This window comes from Podarcis gaigeae (genome assembly GCF_964106915.1).
Source record: "Podarcis gaigeae genome assembly, chromosome: 15".
Lineage (NCBI taxonomy): Eukaryota > Metazoa > Chordata > Lepidosauria > Squamata > Lacertidae > Podarcis > Podarcis gaigeae.
The window spans coordinates 1,554,300-1,578,273 of record NC_139692.1 but is presented as its reverse complement, the minus strand read 5'-3'; the positions used below and the strand labels follow the sequence as shown (position 1 = coordinate 1,578,273).

At 44.1% G+C, this 23,974-nt stretch overlaps 1 protein-coding gene across 3 annotated transcripts in view; it reads right to left on the bottom strand.

The window, feature by feature from the left end:
* BMP1 (bone morphogenetic protein 1) overlaps positions 1 to 23,974 on the bottom strand; it is a 162,226-nt gene that overhangs the window by 56,076 nt on the left and 82,176 nt on the right. For all 3 annotated transcript variants that reach the window (XR_014558116.1, XM_083713470.1, XM_083713471.1), the window contains exon 7: positions 655 to 779. Coding sequence is in view for 2 of the 3 variants with exons in the window: in XM_083713470.1 (XP_083569596.1) it covers positions 655 to 779 (125 nt within the window). In the remaining variant the exon portion in view is untranslated. The remainder of the gene's footprint in view (positions 1 to 654; positions 780 to 23,974) is intronic.

Sequence of the window (23,974 nt, the reverse complement as noted above, 5' to 3'; positions counted from 1 at the left end):
ATAAGGGGAAAGGAGATGGGATTGTTTTTTACTTATATCAACTTGAAATAACCCCACTTTCCCTCAAATATAAATTAATAAATTATATCCCTGTGCAAAGTGCTTCTTCACTTTTGTCTTCAGATTAACCCCTTTTTGCTCCTGTGCGAGTCTCATGTTTTGCACCCTGACAAACGGTGCTGTGGTCACAACATGGTCCAGGCTCTGTTCCTCATCATCAGCGATGCCACAGGGGCACGACTGAGAAGGCCACCTCAGGCAACCACATTCAGGACTGCATGCCAAACAGCAATGACTTCTCTAACTGGGGAAAGAATAGCATTTTCCTAGTGATATCATCTTGTAGTATGAGTGATGAGAAAAAGTGAGAGATCATCAAAAGAGCAGCATTTCCCGAGGAAAGGTGTTTGGGTCACTTGAGCAACAATTGTGCAGACTGTGCTATTTCACGCTGGGTGGGGTTGGGGTACAGCCATAAGCATATTGTCTGGGAAACCCCCTAGGACCGCAAACCCCCTGGCCAGGCCAAACAAGTTGAAGTACTCAGTTCAGAATATAACTTTAGACCACTAGCAAAAAATAAACATTCAGTATTGGAGGCAGTTGCAAAGCCCTGGATTTCTACTTGCCTGGTGTATAGTCAGCAATACTTACCGGGGCATTTATAGAGCTTGCGCGCCTGGGCAATATCTCCCTTGCTCAGCCGGGTCCGTTGGCCAATGACGGGCTGCACCCCATTCACCTCATATTTGGGATGGATGGTGTCTAGGAAGATCCCCCTGAAATCACAGCACAGAGTAGTGAATGAACATTCCCAGGATCTCAGCCCCCTGGCCTGGGATAGCAGCGATGTTAGATGATGGCATAGAAGCTCTGCACAAACAAATCCATAAACCGGCCCTGTGGAATGCCCTCCCATCAGATGTCAAAGAATGTCAAAGAAATAAACAACTATCTGACTTTTAGAAGGCACCCGAAGGCAGCCCTGTTTAGGGAAGTGTTTAATATTTGATGAATTATTGTATTTTAATCTTTTGTTGGAAGCTGCCCAGAGATGGGAGGGCTATTATTATTATTATTATTATTATTATTATTATTATTATTAACAGAAACATTGCTTAATTCCAGCGCAACCCTTGGGCTCACCCATAATTACCTTTCACCCCAAGATTTCAGGTCAGGGCTTTCCTGCCCTGTGTCTCAGCATTTGGGTTTCTTTTTTTCACTCTGCCACTTTCCTCACTCTTTAATGCTGAATTGGAACAAATGGCAATCTGAGGGCTTCCGGTGGAGTGCGAGCCCGTCGCAAGCGAGGGATTTTTCCGCTAGAGGAATCCCAACTAATTCGGTCAAAACGGGGGGTTATTGGGCAAAATACCCCCCCCAAAGCCTCTGGAGGGTGTCCAGAGGGTCAGGTTCCAGGCAGTGCCTAGAGCTAACCTACCGGCCGTCAAGTAACCCCGAAAAGGGGTGAAGAGCACGGAGGGAGGATCAGCAGGCTATCGGGAAGCCATTGCTATGGCCGATTAGCGAAGCCCCGACCTTGCAAGGAACAGCGCTTCGCTCTCAAATTTAAGAAATTCGGACTCAACAAAAGTACAATTTGGAAGAAACAACATTGAGGAAGGTCCCGTAATTAAAAGGATTATTACAGAGTTCAGCTGTCATCTGGAATCAGCGCAGACGCAGCACTGTATGCAGAGCTGGAAAATGAAAGGGAGTTGCCACTAGCGGCTATTGTTTCCGTTTCTCTCTAAACTCTTAGAATTAAAGTTAAAAAGTATAAAAGAGACTCTGGAAGAGGTTACAAGGATACAGGAAGATTAGTACAGTAAAAGAGGGATCAGAAAGTTACTATAGTGGCAAATAGACGTCTTTGGTGTAGCAGAGGATGTATAAGGCTTGAAGTTTTTCCCCACTTTCATTTTTAAAGACAAAAGAGACGCGTTGGAAGGAGAGCCTTCGACTCCATTGTTAAGAGTCAAAAGGCTGCTGTTGCAGAGGGAGAATTAAAGCCTCTTTTCATCTTTTGGTCGATATAGACTCTTAAGAGGATAAAACTAAATATAGCGTAATCAGGAATTGAGGTGTTTTTCCTTTTTATTTTTCTTTCCTTTGGAGACTAACATTTACTGAATTTTAGATCTACGCCACTTATCAGGACTTTGATTCCCTAGTGGATGGAATGAGACATTACAACTTGTTTTTCTATGATTTTCCTTGCCAGTGGAATATTTTTAAGAAACAGGATATCTGACTTCTCCCACTTCATGTTTTGGGTGCTAGGTGGAATACTCCTTCTGGGACTCTATTGATTCATCTGTAAAAGTGTTTAAATATATTTTGGAATTAATACCAATTAGACAATTAAGAAGCAATTTGCTGAGTTGATATTAGAGGCTGTAAAATATTTTGATTTTTGAAAATTATTTTTGGAAAATAACTAATTTTGGACATTATATTGGAATTAAAAAAGAAATTATTTGGATTAAATCATTTATGGATTATGATTTTTTTGTTTGGATCATAACTGGATCATAACTGGATTACAACCCTATATGGGAGGAAGTGCAAGAGAAGACTCTAATTAAGGATTAGCCCGATTGGGGGCAAGAAGATTGTTCTATACTGTGGTTCGGATTTTGGATTTGTTTTCTCCTTTGAAGTTATTAATAGGAGATAATCTGGCAACTTATCTATCTGGGTACCCCTTCTCTTGAAAGTCAACCGTCTCTACACACTGTAATTTTCTTTTTTTCCTTATCTCACCAATTTAAAATCACTCATTACTACTTTATTACCTGTTCTACTCCCTACTCTACTCCCTACTTTTGTGGAAGAGACATATCATAAACCAAAAATTGAAACTGTAAAAATTGTTTAAAGTGTATCAGCTGAATTTGGTATATAATAATTGATTATTGGTTAATTTATTGAATAAGGTTTTGTTCTGTATAGCAATTTGGTGAAGGACTGGGGAGGGAGATTGTAGAAGGTAGAAATGGCACATCAACAGAAGAAAGGGGTGGAGGGGGTGACACCAATAGAAAGGAGAGCATCTAAGCAAGAATTGGACTTCAAAGCAGAAATATTGAAAATGTTTGCAGAAATCAAACAAAGTGAAAAGAATTTGGAAACAAAATTAGAGCAAGTGGATAGTAAAATTGGCAAAATGGACAAAAAAATTGACGAGACGGTTAATTAATTGAAAGGACAAATAAGAGAGGTGTAAAAAAGAACTTTATCATTGGAAGAAGGGATGAAAAAGGTGAAATTAGAAATGAAAGAGGTGAAACGGGAAGAAAAGAAGATGAAAATGGAGATGATGGAAATAAATAAAGCACAGGAAGATATTAAAGATGCAATGGCTATGAATGAACTAAGACAGAGGGAGGTGAATCTGAGGCTGAGATCTGTGCCGGAGATACAGAATGAAGATATTAAAGAGAGACTGATAATGGAGATAGCGCAATGGTTGGAGTTACTAACAGAAGAAGTGGTAAAAACAGTACAAAGTGCATTTAGAATGAAAGTAAGATCAAACAAAGCAAGGAAATTTCCAGCGGACTACCTAATTACATTTAAAGATAGAGAAATTAGAAATTTGATACTACAGAAGAGCAGAGAGAAAAGATTATACATAGATGGAAATTACATAATCATTTTTAAAGATATACCAATAAGATTGCTGAAACGAAGAGATCCATACAAGCCATTGGTACAGACTCTCAAGAAAAATAAAATCGACTTCAAGTGGGAATTCCCTGAAGGAGTCTCGTTTTTCTACAAAAGCACAGGTTAATAAACCCAGAAGAAACAGGGAAATTTTTGAGAAAATACAAGGAACTAAAGGTAGAAGAGGAAGAAGCCAAGGGAGCAGATGGAGGGGCAGGATCTAAGGAAGAGTCAGAATCGGGGGAGGAAAAAGAAGAGAACGGAAAGAAGTCGGATGGAGAAGTAGAAGAAGAAGAAGGAGAGGAAAAGGATACGTTATGAGAAAATTACTTTAATTTTTTTAAATTAGAATCCATCATGGCGCTAAAATTTTGGAATTGGAATATTAATGGGATGAATGATAAGAAAAAACGAAATAAAATTGAACAATTTTTGAAAAAGAAAAATTTGGACATTATATGTTTACAAGAAACACACGTGGCAAGGAAACACAGAAAAATATTGATTAATAAAAGATTAGGGAATGAATTTGTATCTTTGGACAAAGAAAAAGAAGAGGGGTAGTTCTATATATAAAAAATAAAATTGAATCTCAACAAGTCTTTAAAGACGAAGAAGGAAGAATTATAGCAGTTCAGATCAAATGGCAAGGTGAAAATTTGATAATTGTCGGGATCTATGCACCTAATAGGGACGCAGGTGGCGCTGTGGGTTAAAGCCTCAGTGCCTAGGACTTGCCGATCGAAAGGTCGGCGGTTCGAATCCCTGTGGCGGGGTGCGCTCCCACTGCTCGGTCCCAGCGCCTGCCAACCTAGCAGTTCGAAAGCACCTCCGGGTGCAAGTAGATAAATAGGGACCGCTTACCAGCGGGAAGGTAAACGGCGTTTCCGTGTGCGGCTCTGGCTCGCCAGAGCAGCGATGTCACGCTGGCCACGTGACCCGGAAGTGTCTCCAGACAGCGCTGGCCCCTGGCCTCTTAAGTGAGATGGGCGCACAACCCCAGAGTCTGTCAAGACTGGCCCGTACGGGCAGGGGTACCTTTACCTTTACCTTTATGCACCTAATGGAAACAAGACTGATTTCTACAAAATCTTGGAAGAAAAACTATTTGACTATATGGATCAAAAAATTATAATAATGGGTGACATGAACGGAGTGGTTTCATTGGAAATGGACAGACTAAGAAAAGGAACAAATAAAGAAGGGAAACTACCTAAGACTTTTTTTACGATGACTAAGAACTGCGGTTTGATTGACATTTGGAGACTCAGACACCCATTGGAGAAGCAATTCACTTATTATTCAGAACCAAATCAGTCAATGTCAAGAATAGATCAAATATGGGTTTTGAACGAACTGACACCAAGAATCCAACAAATTGAAATACAACCTAAAGTAATTTCGGATCATAATCCAATAAAGATGGAATTAAAAGGTTTCGAGGAAAGGACTTATAGATGGAGAATCAATGAATATCTATTAGATGATCAGCAAACTTTAGAAAAAGCGGGAAAGAAACTAACAGTATATTTTGTGGATAATATCAATAAATGGACAAAGATGAATGTGGTTTGGGATGCAAGCAAAGCAGTTATGAGAGGCTTTTTCATTCAGCAGAATTCATTGAGGGGGGAAAATAGAGAAAAAGGAAAAAAAGAAATTTTGAAGCAGATTATGGACAATGAACAAAAACTAATTAGAAAACCAAATACAGTGGTGCCTCGCAAGACAAAATTAATTCGTTCCGCAAGTCTTTTCGTCTTGCGAGTTTTTCGTCTTGCGAAGCACGGTTTCCCATAGGAATGCATTAAAAATCAATTAATGCATTCCTATGGAAACCGCCTTCAGACCAGGTCCGGGGACAGTCTGTCCCCCGACCTCTTCTGAAGGCCGGCGGGGGGCGAAAGTCTTTGCTTCCCCCCGCCTGCCTTCCCGAGACAGCGCTGCCGCCCGCCAGCATTTTAAAATCACCCCGGGACAGTGGAGGAATTCTCCGCTGTCCCGGGGCGATTTAAAAGCCCCCGGGAAGGCAGGCAGGGGGGACAAAGACTTTTGCCCCCCGCCCGCCTTCGGAAGAGGTCCTGGACCTCTTCTGAAGGCGGGCGGGGGGCAAAAGTCTTTGCTCCCCCCCGCCTGCCTTCAAAAGCCATCCGGGATAGCGGGAAGCGCTTCCCTGCTATCCCGGACTGCTTTTAAAATGCTGGCGGTGTGGAGCAAAGCCTTTCGGCCCCCGCCGGCCTTCCTGGACCTCTTCTGAAGGCCGGAGGGGGGGGGGAAGGCTTTGCTCCCCACCGCTAGCATTTAAAAGAGGTCCCCGGAGATTTCCCTATGGGCTTCCTTCTTACGAAGCAAGCCCATAGGGAAATTCGTTTTGCGAAGCGCCTCCAAAACGGAAAACCCTTTCGTCTAGCGGGTTTTTCGTCTTGCGAGGTGTTCGTCTTGCGGGGCACCACTGTAACCTAAAAATTAAGCAAGAAATTAAGACCTTACAAACACAATTTGCAATGATAATAAACAAAGAAGTGGAATGGAATATAAAAAGGCTGAGACAGAAAAACTTCGAATTTGCTAACAAATCGGGCAAATGGTTAGCGTGGCAAATCCAAAAGAGAAAGGAACAAAACACAGTTAATAAAATCATTGTAAATGGTGAAGAGATAGTTAATCCGAAAGAAATCAGAAAAGGATTCTTGGACTTTTATAGACAATTATATAAAAATAAAGAAAGGAACAATATAAAGAAAATAGAAAGATTTCTAAAAGAAAAAAAGGTGCATTAGATCCCGACAGAATAAAAAGACCAGCTGAATGCCCCAATAGAAATGGACGAGATAAAGGAGGTTATAAAAAAATTGAAAAGAGGAAAGGCCTCGGGACCAGATGGATTTACGTCAGGTTACTATAAAGAAATGAGAGATGTATTGTCGACACCATTGAAAGAAGTTATGAATAATACCTTAAAAGAAAGAGAGATCCCAGACACATGGAAAGAAGCATTTATTACCTTGATTCCAAAACAAGACTCGGATTTAACACAAGTCAAAAACTATAGGCCTATTTCATTATTGAATACGGACTACAAAATATTTGCAGGGATTTTAGCGAAGAGAATGCAAAAGATATTGTTGAAAATCATCCATAAAGATCAAGCAGGTTTCCTTCCAGGCAGACAAATGAAAGATAATATAAGGAATATAATTAATATTTTGGAATATCTGACTGCCAGGAATGAGAAACAAGCGATATTAATGTTTGTGAACGCAGAAAAGGCCTTTGACAATATAGTATGGGATTTTATGCTGAAAAATCTAGAGTACATGGATGTGGGGAAAGAGTTCTTCAATGGAATTAAGGCAATATATACAGAACAGAGAGCTAAACTGCTAGTCAATAATGTAATTACAGAGGATATAAAAATATCAAAAGCAACAAGACAGGGTTGTCCGCTCTCGCCACTATTATTTATAACGGTCCTAGAGGTCTTTTAAATGCGATTAGATAAAATAAATCAATTAAAGGGGTAACAGTGGGGCAGAATGAATCTAAAGTGAAAGCCTTTGCCGATGATCTGGTTATAACAATTGAAGAACCACTGGAAAGTGTAAAAGAAGTTTTGGAAGAAATAGAACAATTTGGAAAAATGGCAGGATTTAGACTGAATAAGAAAAAGACTAAAATAATTGTTAAAAATATGGAACAAAATAAGATAGAAATAATGCAACAGACGGAGATAGAGGTTGTGAAAAAAGTAAAATATTTGGGGATTTGGTTAACACCCAAAAATACTGACCTGTTCCAGAATAATTATGTACCGGTTTGGAGGGAAATAAGGAAAGATTTAGAGGTGTGGGGCAGAATGAAACTGTCCTTTTGGGGCAGAATTTCTACGATAAAGATGAGTGTGCTTCCAAAGATGCTATTTTTATTTCAGACTATCCCCATTATAAAGGGGATAGGGATTTTCAAAGAGTGGCAAAAAGTGATTTCAAGGTATATCTGGCAGGGCAAGAAGCCAAGAATAAAATATAAGTTATTAACAGATGTGAAAGAAAAAGGAGGCTTCACCCTGCCAGATATGAAATTATATTATGAAGCAGCATGTCTTTGCTGGTTAAAAGAATGGATAAAATTAGATAATAAGGGATTATTAGAGGTTTTGATAACAGATATGGTGTGATAAGAAGAAAATTCACAAAGGTTTTGGGAACCACATCTTCAGGAATTCATTGATAGAGGTATGGGACAGGTACAAAAATTTACTGGAACCAAAAGTTCCACACTGGCTATCTCCGTTAGAAGTTATGAGTGTAAAGAAAATTAATATGAGAGGCAATTGGATAACATATGGCGAAATGGTGATTAAAGAGGAGGGGAAATGGAAGTTAAAACCATACGAACAAATCAAAGAACATGTATATGATTGGTTGCATTATTTACAGGTTAATGAAATGTTTAAAAAAGATATAAAAGAATGTGGATATGGAGAAAAAGATTCAAAGTTTCAAGTAGATATAATAAATAATGAATGTAAAATTCTGTCAAAAATGTATAAAATATTGTTGGAATGGAACTTGAAAGATGAAGAGGTTAAATCGGTAATGATACAATGGGCCAAAGACTTTGGTTATAATATACAATTTGATGATTGGGGGAAATTGTGGAAAGAAAATTTGAAATTTACTGCATGTACTGCATTGAAGGAAAATGTTATGAAAATGTTTTACAGATGGTATATCATGCCGGTAAAATTAGCAAAAATGTATAAGACATGTAATAAGTGTTGGAAATGTAAAGAAAAAGAAGGAACATTTTACCATATGTGGTGGGAATGTAAGAAGGTCAAAGGTTTCTGGGATGCGATTTATAATGAATTGAAAAAGATGTTAAAAATTACTTTTGTGAAGAAACCAGAAGCCTTTCTTTTAGGAATGACAGGAAAAGAAATAAGAAGAAAAGACGGTAAACTATTTCAGTATGCAGTTACAGCGGCAAGGATTTTATTGGCTCAAAAATGGAAACAAGAGGAATTACTGACAATAGAAGAATGGAGATTGAAATTGACAGACTATGTGGAACTGGACAAATTAACTGGGAAGATCAGATATGTCCAAGACCAAAGGTTCATCGAAGACTGGGGAAAGTTTGTAGAGTATCTGAAAAATGTATGCGATATACAAACAATGCTAGTGGGGTTTCGAGAGGCGCTGTAAAAACTGAGAGATATTGTCAAAAAGAAATAGAAGGGAGAGGGAAGACAAACAGCAATATGTGTAAAGGGAATGTGTAATTAAGAGATAAGCATGGATGATTGCCAGAGAAGCTGAAGGAACTCCAGAAGAGATGTTTTGTTATAATTTGGTTAAAAATGTATAAATATATTGGAAAATTAATAAAAACTTTTTTTTTTTTTAAAAAGGGAATAAATGGCAATCTGGGTTTTCCATGGAATTGTTTTCTGCGGTAAGGAGCAGGTTTTTGTGGGGAAAGCGCAGGGCAGGAGAAAAAGCGTTCAGACACAAAGCTTTAGGGCGCAGAAACAGGGCACAAAATGAAGTCTAGATGCAGTAGGGTAGGGGCCGGAGCCCCGGGCGCACAGTTTTTAGGGGGCACGAATCAGACCCCCCCCCCCCCGGGATCCCCATCCCACCCTGCCTGCCACTAGGGGTCTTTAGGCCCCAAAGCCTGGCCTCACTGCCACGTCCCGGCCCCTGGCTGTCACTCTCTGGGGACTGTGTATGGGAGGCTTCTCTGTTGTAGCTGCGTGACTCCCTCCCTTGCAGCCTTTGTAATTGCAGGGGTGGACACTGGCTGCTTTTAGCTTCATGCGTTTTCCTGCAGCCGAGTTGACCTCTGGGCTGTTCCCACAAACTGAGGAGACTCCAAAAGCTTGCAGGGAAAAACAGTTTGTAGGTTACAAGACAAAGAAAAAAGACCCAGATAGCCCAACAAGTACTTTTGCTCTGTTGTTTCCATGAGCTACATCAGATGAAATGAAGAAAAAAATTAAGAGCAAGGGAAGGAGAGAGGTTTGTGTGGAAGGAAGCAAATTGGTCTAAAAAACCTGTCAGTTCACAGGGGAACTGAAGGGGATGCATAGTACGAGGTTAAAAAGCTCCCTTTCCTGTGCTATATGAAATTTCAGATTTCCAGAAACACCACGATACATCTTCTTCAAGGCCCCACCAACGCTACAAGGCTCCTGTTCTAAGCTGGCTGAAGGCTCAACAAGAACACTCATCCTCTTGGGGTAAGGAGATGCACTGCAACATTTTGTTGCTGATCTCCACTCAGGTCTGTCTGTGAGAGCAATATGTGTATAGGAGTGTGTGTTTGACTGACAGAGATCAGGAGAAAATTATATTGTTAAAAGTTTTAAGCTTCTATTTTCATCCATAACACACAGCTGTTAAGATTTCAAAACAGGAGCTGGTAATTCTTAGCATGCTGAAGGTGAAAGAAATTCCAACGAAGGCAACATTGGCCATATAAGTGGTAACTGAAAACAAATGTTAAAAATGAGATAAGATGTAAAATACATGTATTATCCTCCAAGTTACAGGATGTTAATCATGTTTCTGTCTGTATGTCCAAAAAGGGAGTATATCTTGCTTCCAGTGACTCATGAGTAGACATTTCTCTTTTGGAATTATTTCCATGTTTGAAGGTTTGACAACAGGTTGCTCAATAATTCCATTTTTGTGTGTGCGATTCACTGTTTTCCATCAATGCCAACCCTAAACCAATGCCTAGGCTGCCTCACTAAACACAAAAAGACTTACTTCTGGGTTGACATGTATCCCAATGCTTTGGCTGCTGCACAGCAGGAGACATACCTAAGCCTCTTTATCAGTTTTTCCCATTTACCTTTTAGTGGAATTCTTTAATATCCACCCACACTTATTGTGTAGTAGTACTTGCAGAAAATAATGTCTTGGAGCTACAAACTCACCACAGAAAAGATGCATCTTGGTTGCTAGGAGAAATTTCAAGGAATAGAAAATAAGACAGAACTAGGAAAAGATTGTAGAAAACAAAAGCTCTCTGGGACTCCAGGGATTCCCATTGCCTAGGGTCCAACTCACTTAACAATCACAGCTCTGACTTCACTCATTGGCTAAAACACTGACAGGCGGGAGCATTCCATAGAAATTAAAGGAAGGTTGTAAAATGTTCTTGATTCTCTTATTGGTAAGACAATAAGTCTTTTTGTAAACTGCTTTGACGGTTTTTTTTTTAGCAGCTAAGCAGTGTATAAGTTTTTATGAAATACACTAAATATAACATTGCTGGGTTTACATGAGATATTCTAGGTACTTTAGATGGTCTTGCTGGTGGTTCTTTTGAAGGCAATTGATTTCCAATGAAAAGTCATGGGCCAAGGGGAGAGACACGGACTGGTATAGGAATGGCACTGCTGTGGCTCTCTTGTATATAAAAAGTGTGTGTGTGGGGGTATCCAGATAATCAGAATTCTAGATATCCCGCTGGTAGTCAGATCTAAAGGCAGGAAAGTTTTCTTAGTGCTCACCAGGAAGCACAGTGGGGGGAGCCTGTAGGTAGAGACTGCTGGAATCACAAAACTGGCCATGAACACTGCACTGCTGGTATTGAGACGCGATTGCTCTTCTTGGTTGGTGTGGCTTGCTAGGAACAGAAGGAAATCCCAAAGAAAGCCAGTGGTCCCTTTTATGAGCATGGAATACACTCCTGAACCTTTTCCCAAACCTCTGCAGAGAGGCATGTAATCCTGGATTCTCTCCTTAAGCTGCCAGAGAAGATTTGGGTCAGCTGGGCTAGACGAAGAGAGCAAGGAGCCAAGACTTAAGGCTTTTGTTTCCATAACCAAACAGCAGCAGCATCAGGCCAGATTTTTATGGTGGTTAAAGCTTAGTTGAATACTGCAGCCTTGAAAACAAACCAGGAAAATGCATGAAAACATAAAGCAAAGGCACAGAAGTATCTCTGCAAGTAATGGGGATGTTTCCATGGAGATGGCAGCTGGAAGGGAAAAGCCTGTGACGTGTAAGATCACCCCCTGCCTTATTTTTGAGCGTGCGATGAAAGGGGGGGGGAGAGGCACCAGGCTTATTACGCCAGCCATGGACACCACCTGCCAGAAAGCCCTATGGGAGCTGGGAGGAATTATATGTTTAGGAAGGGGAAAGAAGATAGAGGCTCTGGGGGAGGCCTCCATTTCAGTGTGACATCCTGCATCTTGTGAGAGTTCCTCACATAAACAGAAAAGGTCAGGGCCCACCTTCCTTCTTTGCCAGGGAAAGTTCTTAAGGGAGATTTAAAAAACTCAGCCAGAGAAGCTCCTTATGCCAAGGACTGTCCAGCCTCTACAAAATAAGGAAATCAATTTGGTAAGATAAAAACAAAACAAAAGCTATGGCCAAGGTAGCAAACATTCTGCACGGGGTAACGTGGGGGAAGGAAGAGATTTTGCACCCTGAATGCAGATGGGAAGGGCTATGGCTGGATGGTGCAAGGGGACAGTTCCCCATGGCATCCCCACTTAGAAGGGCCAGGTGGCAGACAACGCAAAGGATGTTTCCGCCGGAAACCCTGGAGAGCCCCTGCCAGTCCAAGGGGCTATACTGATCTAGATGGACAAATCACTGGCCTGCAAGGGCTCCAACTGTAGAACAGCCTATGTGGCATGTAATCCACTGGGAGCAGTCAAGTACAACATTACCTGTTTTGCTAGAGTGGTCATGCAGGGGATGTTGGTCCAGCCAGTCGAACTTCCTGACTTCCTGTTACACCTGGCTGAAGCATCCTTCCTTTTTGCGTGTGACTAGTAGGTGGGCGTGACCTTTCCAGACCTGGTAAAAGGCCAAGTCACACAGCCACCTCCCTCTCTTTGATCTTCTTTTTTGTCCTGCAAACTTCCTGATTCACCTGGACTGGGGTAAACCTGTTTGTATGTGTTTGTAACTTTAAGCCTAAAGCCTGCCTTCAGGGATCACACTGTGCTCTGCCTGATCGTGAGTAAAACTACTTTTTATTACTTATGAATATGACAGTTGTGTCTTTATTCTTTTAGGAGGGATCAAAGGGGTCTTACCAGGAATAACACAATTTATCTCAATCTGGGCAAGCCAGATTGAATTGTTTATTGTCTTAAGAGGCTCACATAAGTCTGCAACCAGTTTTCTGCTGCGTAAGAAGGAGAATGCACTCTGCTGTATAAAGAAACTTGCTAGTGCGAGTTAGGAAGGATACCTGTATATCCTTTCCTGTCTCCCTCAAAATTCTCACAGCCTTGGCCCAAGGTGTCATGGACTTTGAAGAAACACGAACTCGGGACGAAAGGGAGAAATGTGCTAAGAGGAAGGCACATTTGGCAAATTCTCACCGTGATCAACTCCTGCCTGAAATCCTATGTCCCCACTGTGGAAGGACGTGGGTATCCAGAATTAGCCTCCACAGTGACTTACAGACACACCATTAAGATCATGTTCATAGAGGACAATCTTACTCGGCTATGAGTGATCGCCAAAGAAGACAATGCCTTTGTGTAGCCAGTTCCCATGAACATAAGAGCTAGACACTTGATTTTTTAAAAAAGAAGATACGCATAGTGATTACTTCCACATGGGGTACCAAACTCCATTTTGCATGGCACAGTGCATTTTGATATCTTGAGATAGAAAGCTCCCAAGAAGCCCACCCTGCACAGTGGTAGAAACAGAACAAACTACATTAACTGGCCATGTTTTCTTAATGAAACCTGCAACTCTGGCCCCGGGGGGAGTTGGGGGTGGGCTGCATTGCCCTATCCTTGTGTGGCCTACCCTGTACCTGAACTGTCACTGGTCAGCAGGTCAAGGAGAGGGAGGAACACAGGAAGACCACCAGGCCATCTAGTTCAGGCACTCGCTGTTTGGGATTTCAGACAGGAGTCTCTCCCAGTCCTGCCTGGAAATGCCCTTGGGGTTGAACCTGCAACCTCCTGCGCTCAAAGCAGGCCTTCTGCCTCTTAGTCATGTCCTTCCTCAGGCTGCACTGAGGAGCCAGCCCCTTCCTCCACCAACTGTCCCCTGAGCATAGCCAACCTATCAGGCTACATCAGAGAGATGAAGAAAAGGACTGCAGGACTACTCTACTGGCACCACCAAGAGACCAGCGACTTTGGGTTCCTTCTCTCCTTTGAACAGTTACTTCAATATGCCTATTCCAGTGAACAGGCAAACTCTGCTACTAACAGATATGCAACACTAAGATAGTGGTGAAGGTGGAACTAACCACAGTATAGGATACCATACCATGCATGGTATTCAACCAACCCCTTCTATCACTATAACTTCCCCCCTTTCGCTCCCTCATAAATCAGTTCTGGGGGTTCCCCAAGCCCTCTGGAGCTGATCTGAGGAGGGAGCAGGGCAGACACAGAAAGAGGATTCCATTGTACAAGTGAAAATTCATGTGCAAATGGCATGAGTTAGTCAGATACTACGCCATATCTATTAATGGTGTGGCTTTTAAAGGGTATAATATCTCAGTGTCTGGGGGCTAGAGTGAACATTGAAAGCCCTTAACACAACACACGAAACTGAAATGTGTGTTCATGCTATTGTGAAAATTCCAAGAGGAGTAACTGTGTGAGTTAAAACAGTTTTGTGGTACCTTAACAACTAATATATTTTATTATGTACATGATTTCATGAAGTAGAAGCCACTCACTGGAAGCATGGATATGATCTGATGAAGCAGACTTTAGTCCATGAAAGCACATGCTGTGATTAAGGTGCTGCAAGCCTGTCGTCTTGCTTGTGTGGCTTTCCTGGGAGAGAAGACCTTCAGCAAAAGAGGTAGTAGGTGCCTTAATGTTTGGGCTCTGACAGATTTTAGGCCTTTGAAGAGTTTGCATCAACCTTGCAAAGTTTATTCAAGTTTATTCTCCTATCACTGATGATTTAGCCATAGAAAACTTAACAGCGGTGGCTACGGCAATTTGGAGAAGTAAGTGAGGACCGTGAAAGAATACAGAGAGGAAAAGCGAGAAAAGAAGGAAAAAAGCTGAGAGTCTGCATGCTGACACAGTTGTCTCTCTCAACGCATGGGAATTTGGTTGTTAGCCAATACAACCTTTCCATTGCCACCCATATTGACCTGTTTTAAGTCTGAAAGAGCTATTTTCACTAGTGACCTACAAGTTTCCATCCTGCTGCCTTAAGTGATTTTCAGCAGTATTTTCCTGGCCTGCTGCACTTAATGTTACACCTTCCTCCACTTGGCAAAGGCCTACATCTGGCAACTGACCCAGACTGACAGAAGCAAAGGAATTTCAAAAAGGAGCAAAAGGGAAGACTGACATAGGGCCAGAAGCACAGAAAATAGTTGCAACTTGCCTCTTCTTCCTGCTGCCTTCCAAATCTCCATCCAGGAAACCAAGTGGGAACAACTCCAGGACAGCACCACCATGAATAAACATACATGGAGTTTTCGTGTACAATCTTGGAACCCGAGTCACAAAAGCACCAAGGCTGCCGTTGCCCAGCTGGTTTATCAAGCAGGCTTAAAAATACCAGGCTTGTTCTTGGCAGACGCTTCCCAGAATGGTGGGATTAGGTAAAGCTCTTAGGGAAAGGACTGGCAAATGCAAAAATAATCCAGGGATAGAAGCTCTCCAGACATCACAGCATGCTATTGTCACAGCCCAGAAAGTGTCTGTGTGTAGACAGTGGGTCACACTGTGTCATAATTGCAAAACTTCCCATTCATTTTGGGTGCCTCAAGTTTCCACCCCCCACAGACACACCTGGAGACATTTTGAAGCCTGTGGGGTTTGCAGGCACTGCTTGTTTACCTGCCTTCCCTGAATGAGTGAGCAGGGACAGGAGCAAGAAGGAATAGCAGCTTCGTTTTGCCTCTCCCTCTCCTCAGGGCTGGCTATGGGGATTAGACCCAGAGGGCAAGCAAATGGGCAGCAGGAAGGAGGAGAGAGTCCACTCAAGCAAAAGCAAAACCAAACACACCTCACTGAAGGCATCTTCTCTGAACAGCTTCCCCAAATCTGGACTCATTGTGGAAAGTACCGGGCTGGAGGCTAGTGCCAGGTCCAGGTCTGGGCTGTCAGTGACCAAATGCAGAGAGAGAGAGAGAGAGAGAGAGAGAGAGAGAGAGAGAGAGAATGTTCTCCAACTCAGGGTCCCAGAAGACCATCCTTAGAGCTGGAGGCTTGAAGCAGAACTGCAGTAAAGAGAAGATACTCCTCCATCAACTAGGCAAGGGCTGAAGTGATCCAAAAGATTCATATTGCCTTCAGTCAGAGTGGTTGATGTTGCAACCTCTTAATTCCTTGGCTCGCTGAGGTTCATGGTTCAAGCCTGGGGACCCGTGAAAGCTGGTGTGTCAACCCTGATATAGCTCAATTAATGGACCATGTAACTAGAAATAGGCAAACTGGACTCCACCCACCCTGGGATGGCAAGGATGTGGGCAGCAGGCTGGCCAGTGATGGGGCAATGCCATCTCAAGGGGGAGACAGCACAGGGGATGGCCCCACTGGCATCTTCCCTTCTGGGATGCTAGTGGGGGGGAGGGCAAAGGCTGAACCCACATGGAAAGGACAGAAGGACCTTGAGCAAGAGTCAGGGAAGTTAAATTCTCCCAGGGTGAGAGGCAGGGAGAGGAAAGGAAAGGAAAGCTACCAGCAGAGAGCAGAGGTTCGGCCATCTTCTTAGGAGGCCAGGAATTTGCATTTGTCTTTGGCTTCTGTATTCTGGGACACCATGCTGCTGATTTTTCTTTCCCTTATATTTTATACTGTTGCTATATTGAGAATCTGTATTTTATTATATTAATTCTTAGTATTTTATTATGCTTATATAATTGTTTTAATTTATATGTTGCACGGGTATTTGGTGATATTTGTGTTGTAGGTTGTAAACTGCATTGTGGTCTTCTGCTGAAGGGTGATATATAATAATAAGAAGTACTACTACTACTACTACTGGACTGCAGTTACATAGAAAGGCCTGCAGAAAACTCCCAATTACAGCCCATTGTCAAGAGCCAGGTGCCCTGCTAGAAGACAAGTTGGCAATGCTAACGATAAGGGGCTCCAGGGCAAAGAGCTTTGGCACAATAATCATCAAGAGCCTTCCATCAGAAAGACCCAGAGGCATGTCCTGGGCAGCCTGGATAACCCTGACAGCAATACCAGCCTCAGCATGCTGAACAGCATAAAAATGCTGAGCAAGAGCAAACATTATGGGGGCCACACCCTCCTAGCCTGGGGCCATATGCTTCTGCAGAACACGCAGAAATCCTCATACTTAAAGATTCCCTTGGCAAGCCAACCTTCCCAGGGAAAAACATTGACAAGCCCAACAAAAACGAAGGATAATCCGGAGACAACAAGAGGCTCAGGAGACAACAACATAATTTGATGGCAGGCAAAGGCATGATCAGATGAGCGATAGGGCTGTGGTGTAACAAAAGCATGCTCACCTCAAGCTGCAGCTGACGAATGCAAGCCCAGCACCTTTGGCCCCTTCCCAGGAGCCCAGATGCTTTACTACAGGAATCAGAGATTATTTACACCTCCTCAACACGCCACTGGCAGGACTGAAAGGACACAGGCTCCTCCACTGGGCAGACTTAAAAGAGGCAGCTCTGCTCAAGAAAGAAGTGCATCTTAGCTAATGTACTGCCAAGAAAATGGCTCATACGCCAAGATAAGAATTCATATGCCGGTGCCATCCAAAGAGCAGACGGCTGCATTCACATGTGGGGCAAGGAAGCGGATGCAAAGCCACAGGCCTGGACAAACCATGTGGCTTATATCAGACTCTCAAGCAAAGGGTTAACATGTCACCCCCAAGATTACTGAAATCCAAACTCGGGGAATTATTTTCCAGAGAACAATCCTCTATTGACATTTGGGGGAAAGGGCTACAACCACCAGGAAATTACAGCTATGTTTACTATATAGCTCCCTTCAGCTGCAATTCGAGCAACAATCCATCCACTCACTCATCAAATTTCCTTCTGCAGAGTCACACCATTTAGACAAAAGCTGTGCATTTAATTTGGTTTGCAGTGGGAACTAGTTGAAGAGGGCCAGAAGGGTCATCATTAGCTGTTTTTTTCATAGCGCTGCCTGCTTCTCTTGTTGGTAGCAGAATAATTGGCAAGGGGGGAGGGGAGAGGCAGCAGCCTGGAGGTTTCTCAGCTTTGGCACTGCAGTCGGCCAGAGCATCTTTCATGCATAACTCTGTGAAGAGGTGGGCAGCTGCCCTGCCTTCAGGCAAGGGGGCAGTGGGAGACCCTGGGAAGAGGTACCTCCGATGCAGCGTCCATTACTACAAGCAATGCTTGTTCTAGTTTTAGAAAACAACTGGTGTGGTTTGCCCAACTTTTCCAAGACCCTTTCTTCTGCTCTTACTTTTACCAGTCATTGCTAGGCTGCATAACTCTGCCTACATTTAAATTTATTTCCTTAGTACTGTGATAGCCTGCACTTCCTCATATGTGCTCAAGAGGCTGTACATGGTTCTCATCCTCCCTCATTTCATAGACTCACAGAATTTTAGAGTTGGAAGGGACCCCAAGGGTCATCTAGTCCTACCCCTCTGCTTAAAAACCTCCAAGGAAGGAGAGTACCACCTCAGTTTCCTGTGCATCAATGAAAATATTATCCCCAGTACCATCATCTGTGGCGCAGATGACGCAGGTGGCGCTGTGGGTTAAAGCCTCAGCGCCTAGGACTTGCCGATCGAAAGGTCGGCGGTTCGAATCCCTGCGGCGGGGTGCGCTCCCGCTGCTCGGTCCCAGCGCCTGCCAACCTAGCAGTTCGAAAGCACCCCCGGGTGCAAGTAGATAAATAGGGACCGCTTACCAGCGGGAAGGTAAACGGCGTTTCCGTGTGCGACTCTGGCTCGCCAGATGCAGCTTTGTCACGCTGGCCACGTGACCCGGAAGTGTCTCCGGACAGCGCTGGCCCCTGGCCTCTTAAGTGAGATGGGCGCACAACCCCAGAGTCTGTCAAGACTGGCCCGTACGGGCAGGGGTACCTTTACCTTTACCATCATCTGTAATGTTTTGCCCTCCCCCTCAGGATCTAGTTTAAAGCTCTCCTGATGAGGTTCGTGAGACTCTTATCCAACATATTCTTGTCAACTGCTATGAGGCACAGCCCATTTCTTGCCAGAAGTCCTTCTTCAAGGAAGCAGAGACCAGGCTTTTTCAGGGGGAACTCACAGGAACTCAGTCCCAGCACCTCTCAGGTGGGCACCATTGCCATTCTAAGAGAAGAAGGGAGGTGTTGATGGTGCGTTCCAGCATCTCTTTTGCTAGAAAAATAGCACTGCTGGAGACCATGATCCACGAAGCCAAACCCTTCCTTTGCGACACCACCTGCACAGCCAGGGGTTGCCCCCCAGGTATTTTCCTCTCTTTCTGGGTCACGACCTTCAACAGGAAGGAGTGGTGAAAATGCCACCTGTGCCCCAAGGCTCTTCAGCTTCCTGCCCAGAGTCCCTTGTTATACATTGAAGGCTGTGATGGCAGCATTATTTGTACCCACATGAATCAGAAGGAAGGAGTAGTGGTCAGTGGGCTTTATAATCTTCACAACAATCCTGTGAGGTAGAATAGGCTGAGAGAGGTGAACTGAGACCACCTCAGTAGGCTTCATGGCTAAGTTGAGATTTGAACCTGGGTCTTGCCAGCTCTAATCCTGCAATAATATTTTCAACTGTGGAATTATTTAGAGTCCCCAGGCAAATGTCTCACCTTTGGACTGGCATGGGCAATAGGATAAGAAATGAGAGGAGAAGGGAGGTAAGCAAGGCCCTCAAGCTCTGCCTGGAACAGGGGCAGCCAGCCTGGAGGCTTTGCAGAAGTGGTTTGACTACAACTCCTAGCATCCCTGGCCACTGCAATGCTCAGTTTGCAGTACAGAGGTAACTCAGTTTTCGAACAAAAAAATTTCCTTCCAGTAGCACCTTAAAGACCAACTAAGTTAGTTCTTGGTATGAGCTTACCAAGAACTAACTTAGTTGGTCTTTAAGGTGCTACTGGAAGGAATTTTTTTTGTTTTGACTATGGCAGACCAACACGGCTACCTATCTGTAACTCAGTTTTCGAACGTAATCTGTTCCGGAAGACCGTTCGAGTTCTGAAATGTTCAAAAACTGAAAACTCAGTAGCTGACAGCTAGGCCTCAGGATCTTGCACTCAGTGGAAGCCGCATTTCCTGTTCGAAACCCAAAGCATTTACTTCCAGGTTTACGGCGTTCTAAAACTGAAATGTTAATCAACGGACATGTTCAAAAACCGAGGTACCACTGTATTTTCTTACTGACAATGGTTTTGAGTTAACCTGGAGGAGAAAGGATCATTGCTGCTAATGCCTGATACAATTCCCCAAGTTCATGCCAATCAAGCTGTCTGACCTATACTAACCCTTCCTACCCCCAATTCACAAACTGACAGGAGGCTAATGTCAGACAGCTGATATTCTGCACAGCTTTCAGCCTGGGGTCCTGAGAGGGAAATATCCTCTCTTTTACAGGGCTACTTCCCACGATTTTACTTGTGCAAAAACACAACTGGCATTTACTTGTGCAAAAGCACAGCCATGTGTACATCAACGCACAGAAAAACAGGCAGAAGTGGTCCAAGCCTGAGAGGGGGCAGAGAGGGAGCTGCAGGCATTTCACTTGTGCACAGATTGCCTCCTTCTGCCTTTCCTAAGGCAAACATTTGACCCTGCTCCTGATACTTAGAGAAATCTGGATGCTGCCTCCCTGCCTGCCAGGGCTGTTTCTTTGACGGGGTCTTGGTGCTGGCCTTGGGACCATCATGGGACGAGCCTTCCTCTACGGCAAAGCCTGAACTTGTTCAGTAGCTGCTCCAGGTTGACCCTCTGGCACCAGACGGTATGCGGGATGCAAAGCAGGGGCTCCTCTGGGATCCGCGGTGGAATATCCCCGTTTGAAAGTGTGTCAGAGCAGAGTGGCTGAGTCAACAGTTTTTCCTCTTCATTACCTCCGACAGCATCCCCCCTCCCCTGCTGCTTGTCCCCCAGTCCCTCCACCTGCCCTCTGGCACCAGTGCCTTCCCTGCCACATGAATGAGGCAGCACATGCAGAAGCCCATTCAGCAGTTTTTTCTGTGTCTGCTTGCGCCTGGACTTAGAAAGACCTACTGTGGTGCTATTCAGAAGCCAGACTAGGAGAGAACAGAACATCAGGGTTCCATGCATGCCTGGCAGCTTGGGCACGGACTCCCCTTCCTGTGGCCTCAAAGAAAAGAGACAAAGGGTGAATGAAAGTGGTTTTCTGACATCTGCAGTGTGCGAGAGAGAGAGAGAGAGAGAGAGAGACAGAGAGAGGGGATGGGATTAACAATCTTGACATATGGACTTCCTTCTGAGTAATCCCATCATAGACAACACTACGCTGCAGCCTGTGTCACCCTCACCGACACCTCTTCCTCTCCTGTCAGCCTGCTTCCTTCTTCTGCTTCTCCCAATTAACACTATCCTCCCCGCTGGCCACCACTATCTCCAATCCTGGTCATTCTCCTTGTAAACCAGCAACCATGTGCAGAGTGTGCACATGGGGGGGGCACGGAGAGAGACACAATCTTGTCTGTGGCGCCATACCCTGCTCTGGGAGAAAATGGTAATTCACTAATCCTATGATTTAAAAAAGAAAAGAAAAGAAAAGCTAGAGGCCATTCCTGATGTTTTAAAACGGGTGGGAAACCTGTGGTCCTCCAGATGTTGTGTAGGACTACAACAACCATGGGCCATGCTATAAACTTTATAGGGCCAAAGGATCAATTCTTCATCAGAAGCATAAAATCCTCTTCTCAAATAATAGAAGGGGAGGGGTAGCCTTGCCACGAGTGAATCGTCATACTTCTGATGACAGGCACAGACAGGGCTGATGTGTTGTGTGCTTGATGGCTGTCACATCAGGAGAGACCAACCAGGCCTCCTCCCAATGCAACATTCACCTGCCAGACTGCCCGGCCCGGGAAACGCTACGCGCCCAGGGTGACAACCTGTCCCCTCAAGATGGGGAGGGGCTGAGTCCCATCCCAGCAGACATGGGGGGGGGGGCTGTAGAGGCCACAGCCCCATTGAGCTGGCAACCCTGCTTCTGATTGTGACCAAATACTAACGGATGAATGTGTACCCCAGTTTTTGCAACAGAGGAAGGAATGCCTTTCAGAGAGCTAAACAACAATAGTGTACATATCCCCAACATATATATAATCTAAAATATGATGTCAGTTCCCAATTTTAACTGGAGTCAGAAAGAGGCCCACTTCTCAGTGAGGCAGCAAACCTTCCCTTTGCCTGCACCTCTGCTTTTGGCTGCAGGTAGGGTTTCACCTCAATACTATTTGCCCCCTGCACACAGAAGACAAGCTTGTCAAGGAGAAGGCTAGTCTAGTGTCTTTCTCCTTAATACCTGGGGTGGGATTTTTCTTGCAGGGGGTATGGAAATGCATTCAGTCACAGGAGCTTCCACCTGCAGTCTAAAGTGGTCTAGGCAAGACTCGCGGACGGAGGCTGGAGCTAGAGCTCTCTTCCTGGGGGGGGGGGGCTTTCAAAGAGGCCAGACCCCCCACTCTTGGCCTCCTCACAGTTCAACCCAGGTTGCTTCCAGACAATCTGTTTACTGAACCGATTTGTTTGCACAAAGCTTATGGGGAGGTTAGACAATGCCAGGTCAAGCAAGTGTGACTTTCTGGTGCATTTTCCTGTTGCTTTCCTCACCACAAAAAGTCAATTGACTTTCAGCCAAAAATGCCTTAGTCAAGGGCTTATTTTTTGTTTATTACCTGAACCAATCTCAAAAGCTTTCGTTGTCAAAAGAAACCGATAGAGCGAAATCTTGTGGGAGGACCACCTCACCCCATACCTTCACATGCTGCAATGTGCACCAGCATGTTTCTTTTTTGCAAGTTACATGAACACAAGCTGAAACCTCATTGCAACCAGGCTCATAAGCAACCCAAGGCAGCCGACTGTAGCTGCTTCCGGACACATGGCTTCTAGCACTAATCGTCATTGTTCTTCCGCTGCAAGCTAGAAGCAGAATCACAACTGACCTTCCACACTACTGGGGACCCTGTACTTCTTTGGTATGAGTCTCCTGCTGGCCCCTCTTCACACCAGTGGACATCACACAGCTGCTGGTGGGGGGAGCAGGAAGATGCTGGTCACCTGAGCAGTTATTTTTTTTGGGGGGGGGAATTTCAGGAGGTGGTGACCAGGAAGGAGTCTCCTCATTTTTTAAAAAAAATTAGCATTATATGTTACAGCACCATAACCCTCTTTCACTTAACAAGTTTTAGTGATAATGTAGAGATTGATTTAAATAATAATAATGAGATTATAAAATGGTGTCTGCCCAAAAAGTTTATGGTGAATGTGTGTTGAGCTGTGAGAGGTTCACCTGCCAAATACATCACTGGCCATTAAAAAAACACCTCCTTTTAAAACAACAACAGCAGCAGCAGCAGCAGCAGAGTTCTACTAGGGGCAGCTACACCTGTGGAGAATGTGGTACTCTTTCATCCATCTCAAAAGAGACAAACTTTCTATGGTAAGAAAAAGCAAGTAAGCAGCACTAAGAAAACCTGGGAAGATTACACACGGATCATGTGGAGCCCCTGCAAAATCTGAGTGGGCAAGACATGGCGAATCCACACTAGAGCTGGCAAATGGCTGTTCTTGGGGACATCAATTGGAGGGAAAAGTAGCCAGGGGGGCAGATAGGAGCAATCAGAACAAGGGCTAAACTTTAGGCCTCCAAACAGCTGGAGTCACTCCTGAGAATGGTTCAGATATGGATTTCCTACTCTTGATGAAAGGGGTTGAAGAAGAAGAAGAAGAAGAAGAAGAAGAAGAAGAAGAAGAAGAGGAGGAGGAGTTTGGATTTGATATCCTGCTTTATCACTGCCCTAAGGAGTCTCAAAGCGGCTCACAATCTCCTTTCCTTCCTCCCCCACAACAAACACTCTGTGAGGTGAGTGGGGCTGAGAGACTTCAGAGAAGTGTGACTGGCCCAAGGTCACCCAGCAGCTGCAGGTGGAGGAGCGGAGACGCAAACCCGGTTCCCCAGATTACGAGACTAGCGCTCTGAACCACTACACCACACTGGGTCTTTAAAATCCTTCTCAGCCTCTTGGGCTCATTCTGAGGCTTGCGAATGAAACCAGGAAACCTTTCCCCCAGGGTGTGGCCTTCACCTGAAAGAAGAGCCAGGTGCGCCTGCGTGTCAGTGCATATGGGCTGAATGAATGTAAGAAGTAATAGCATCTT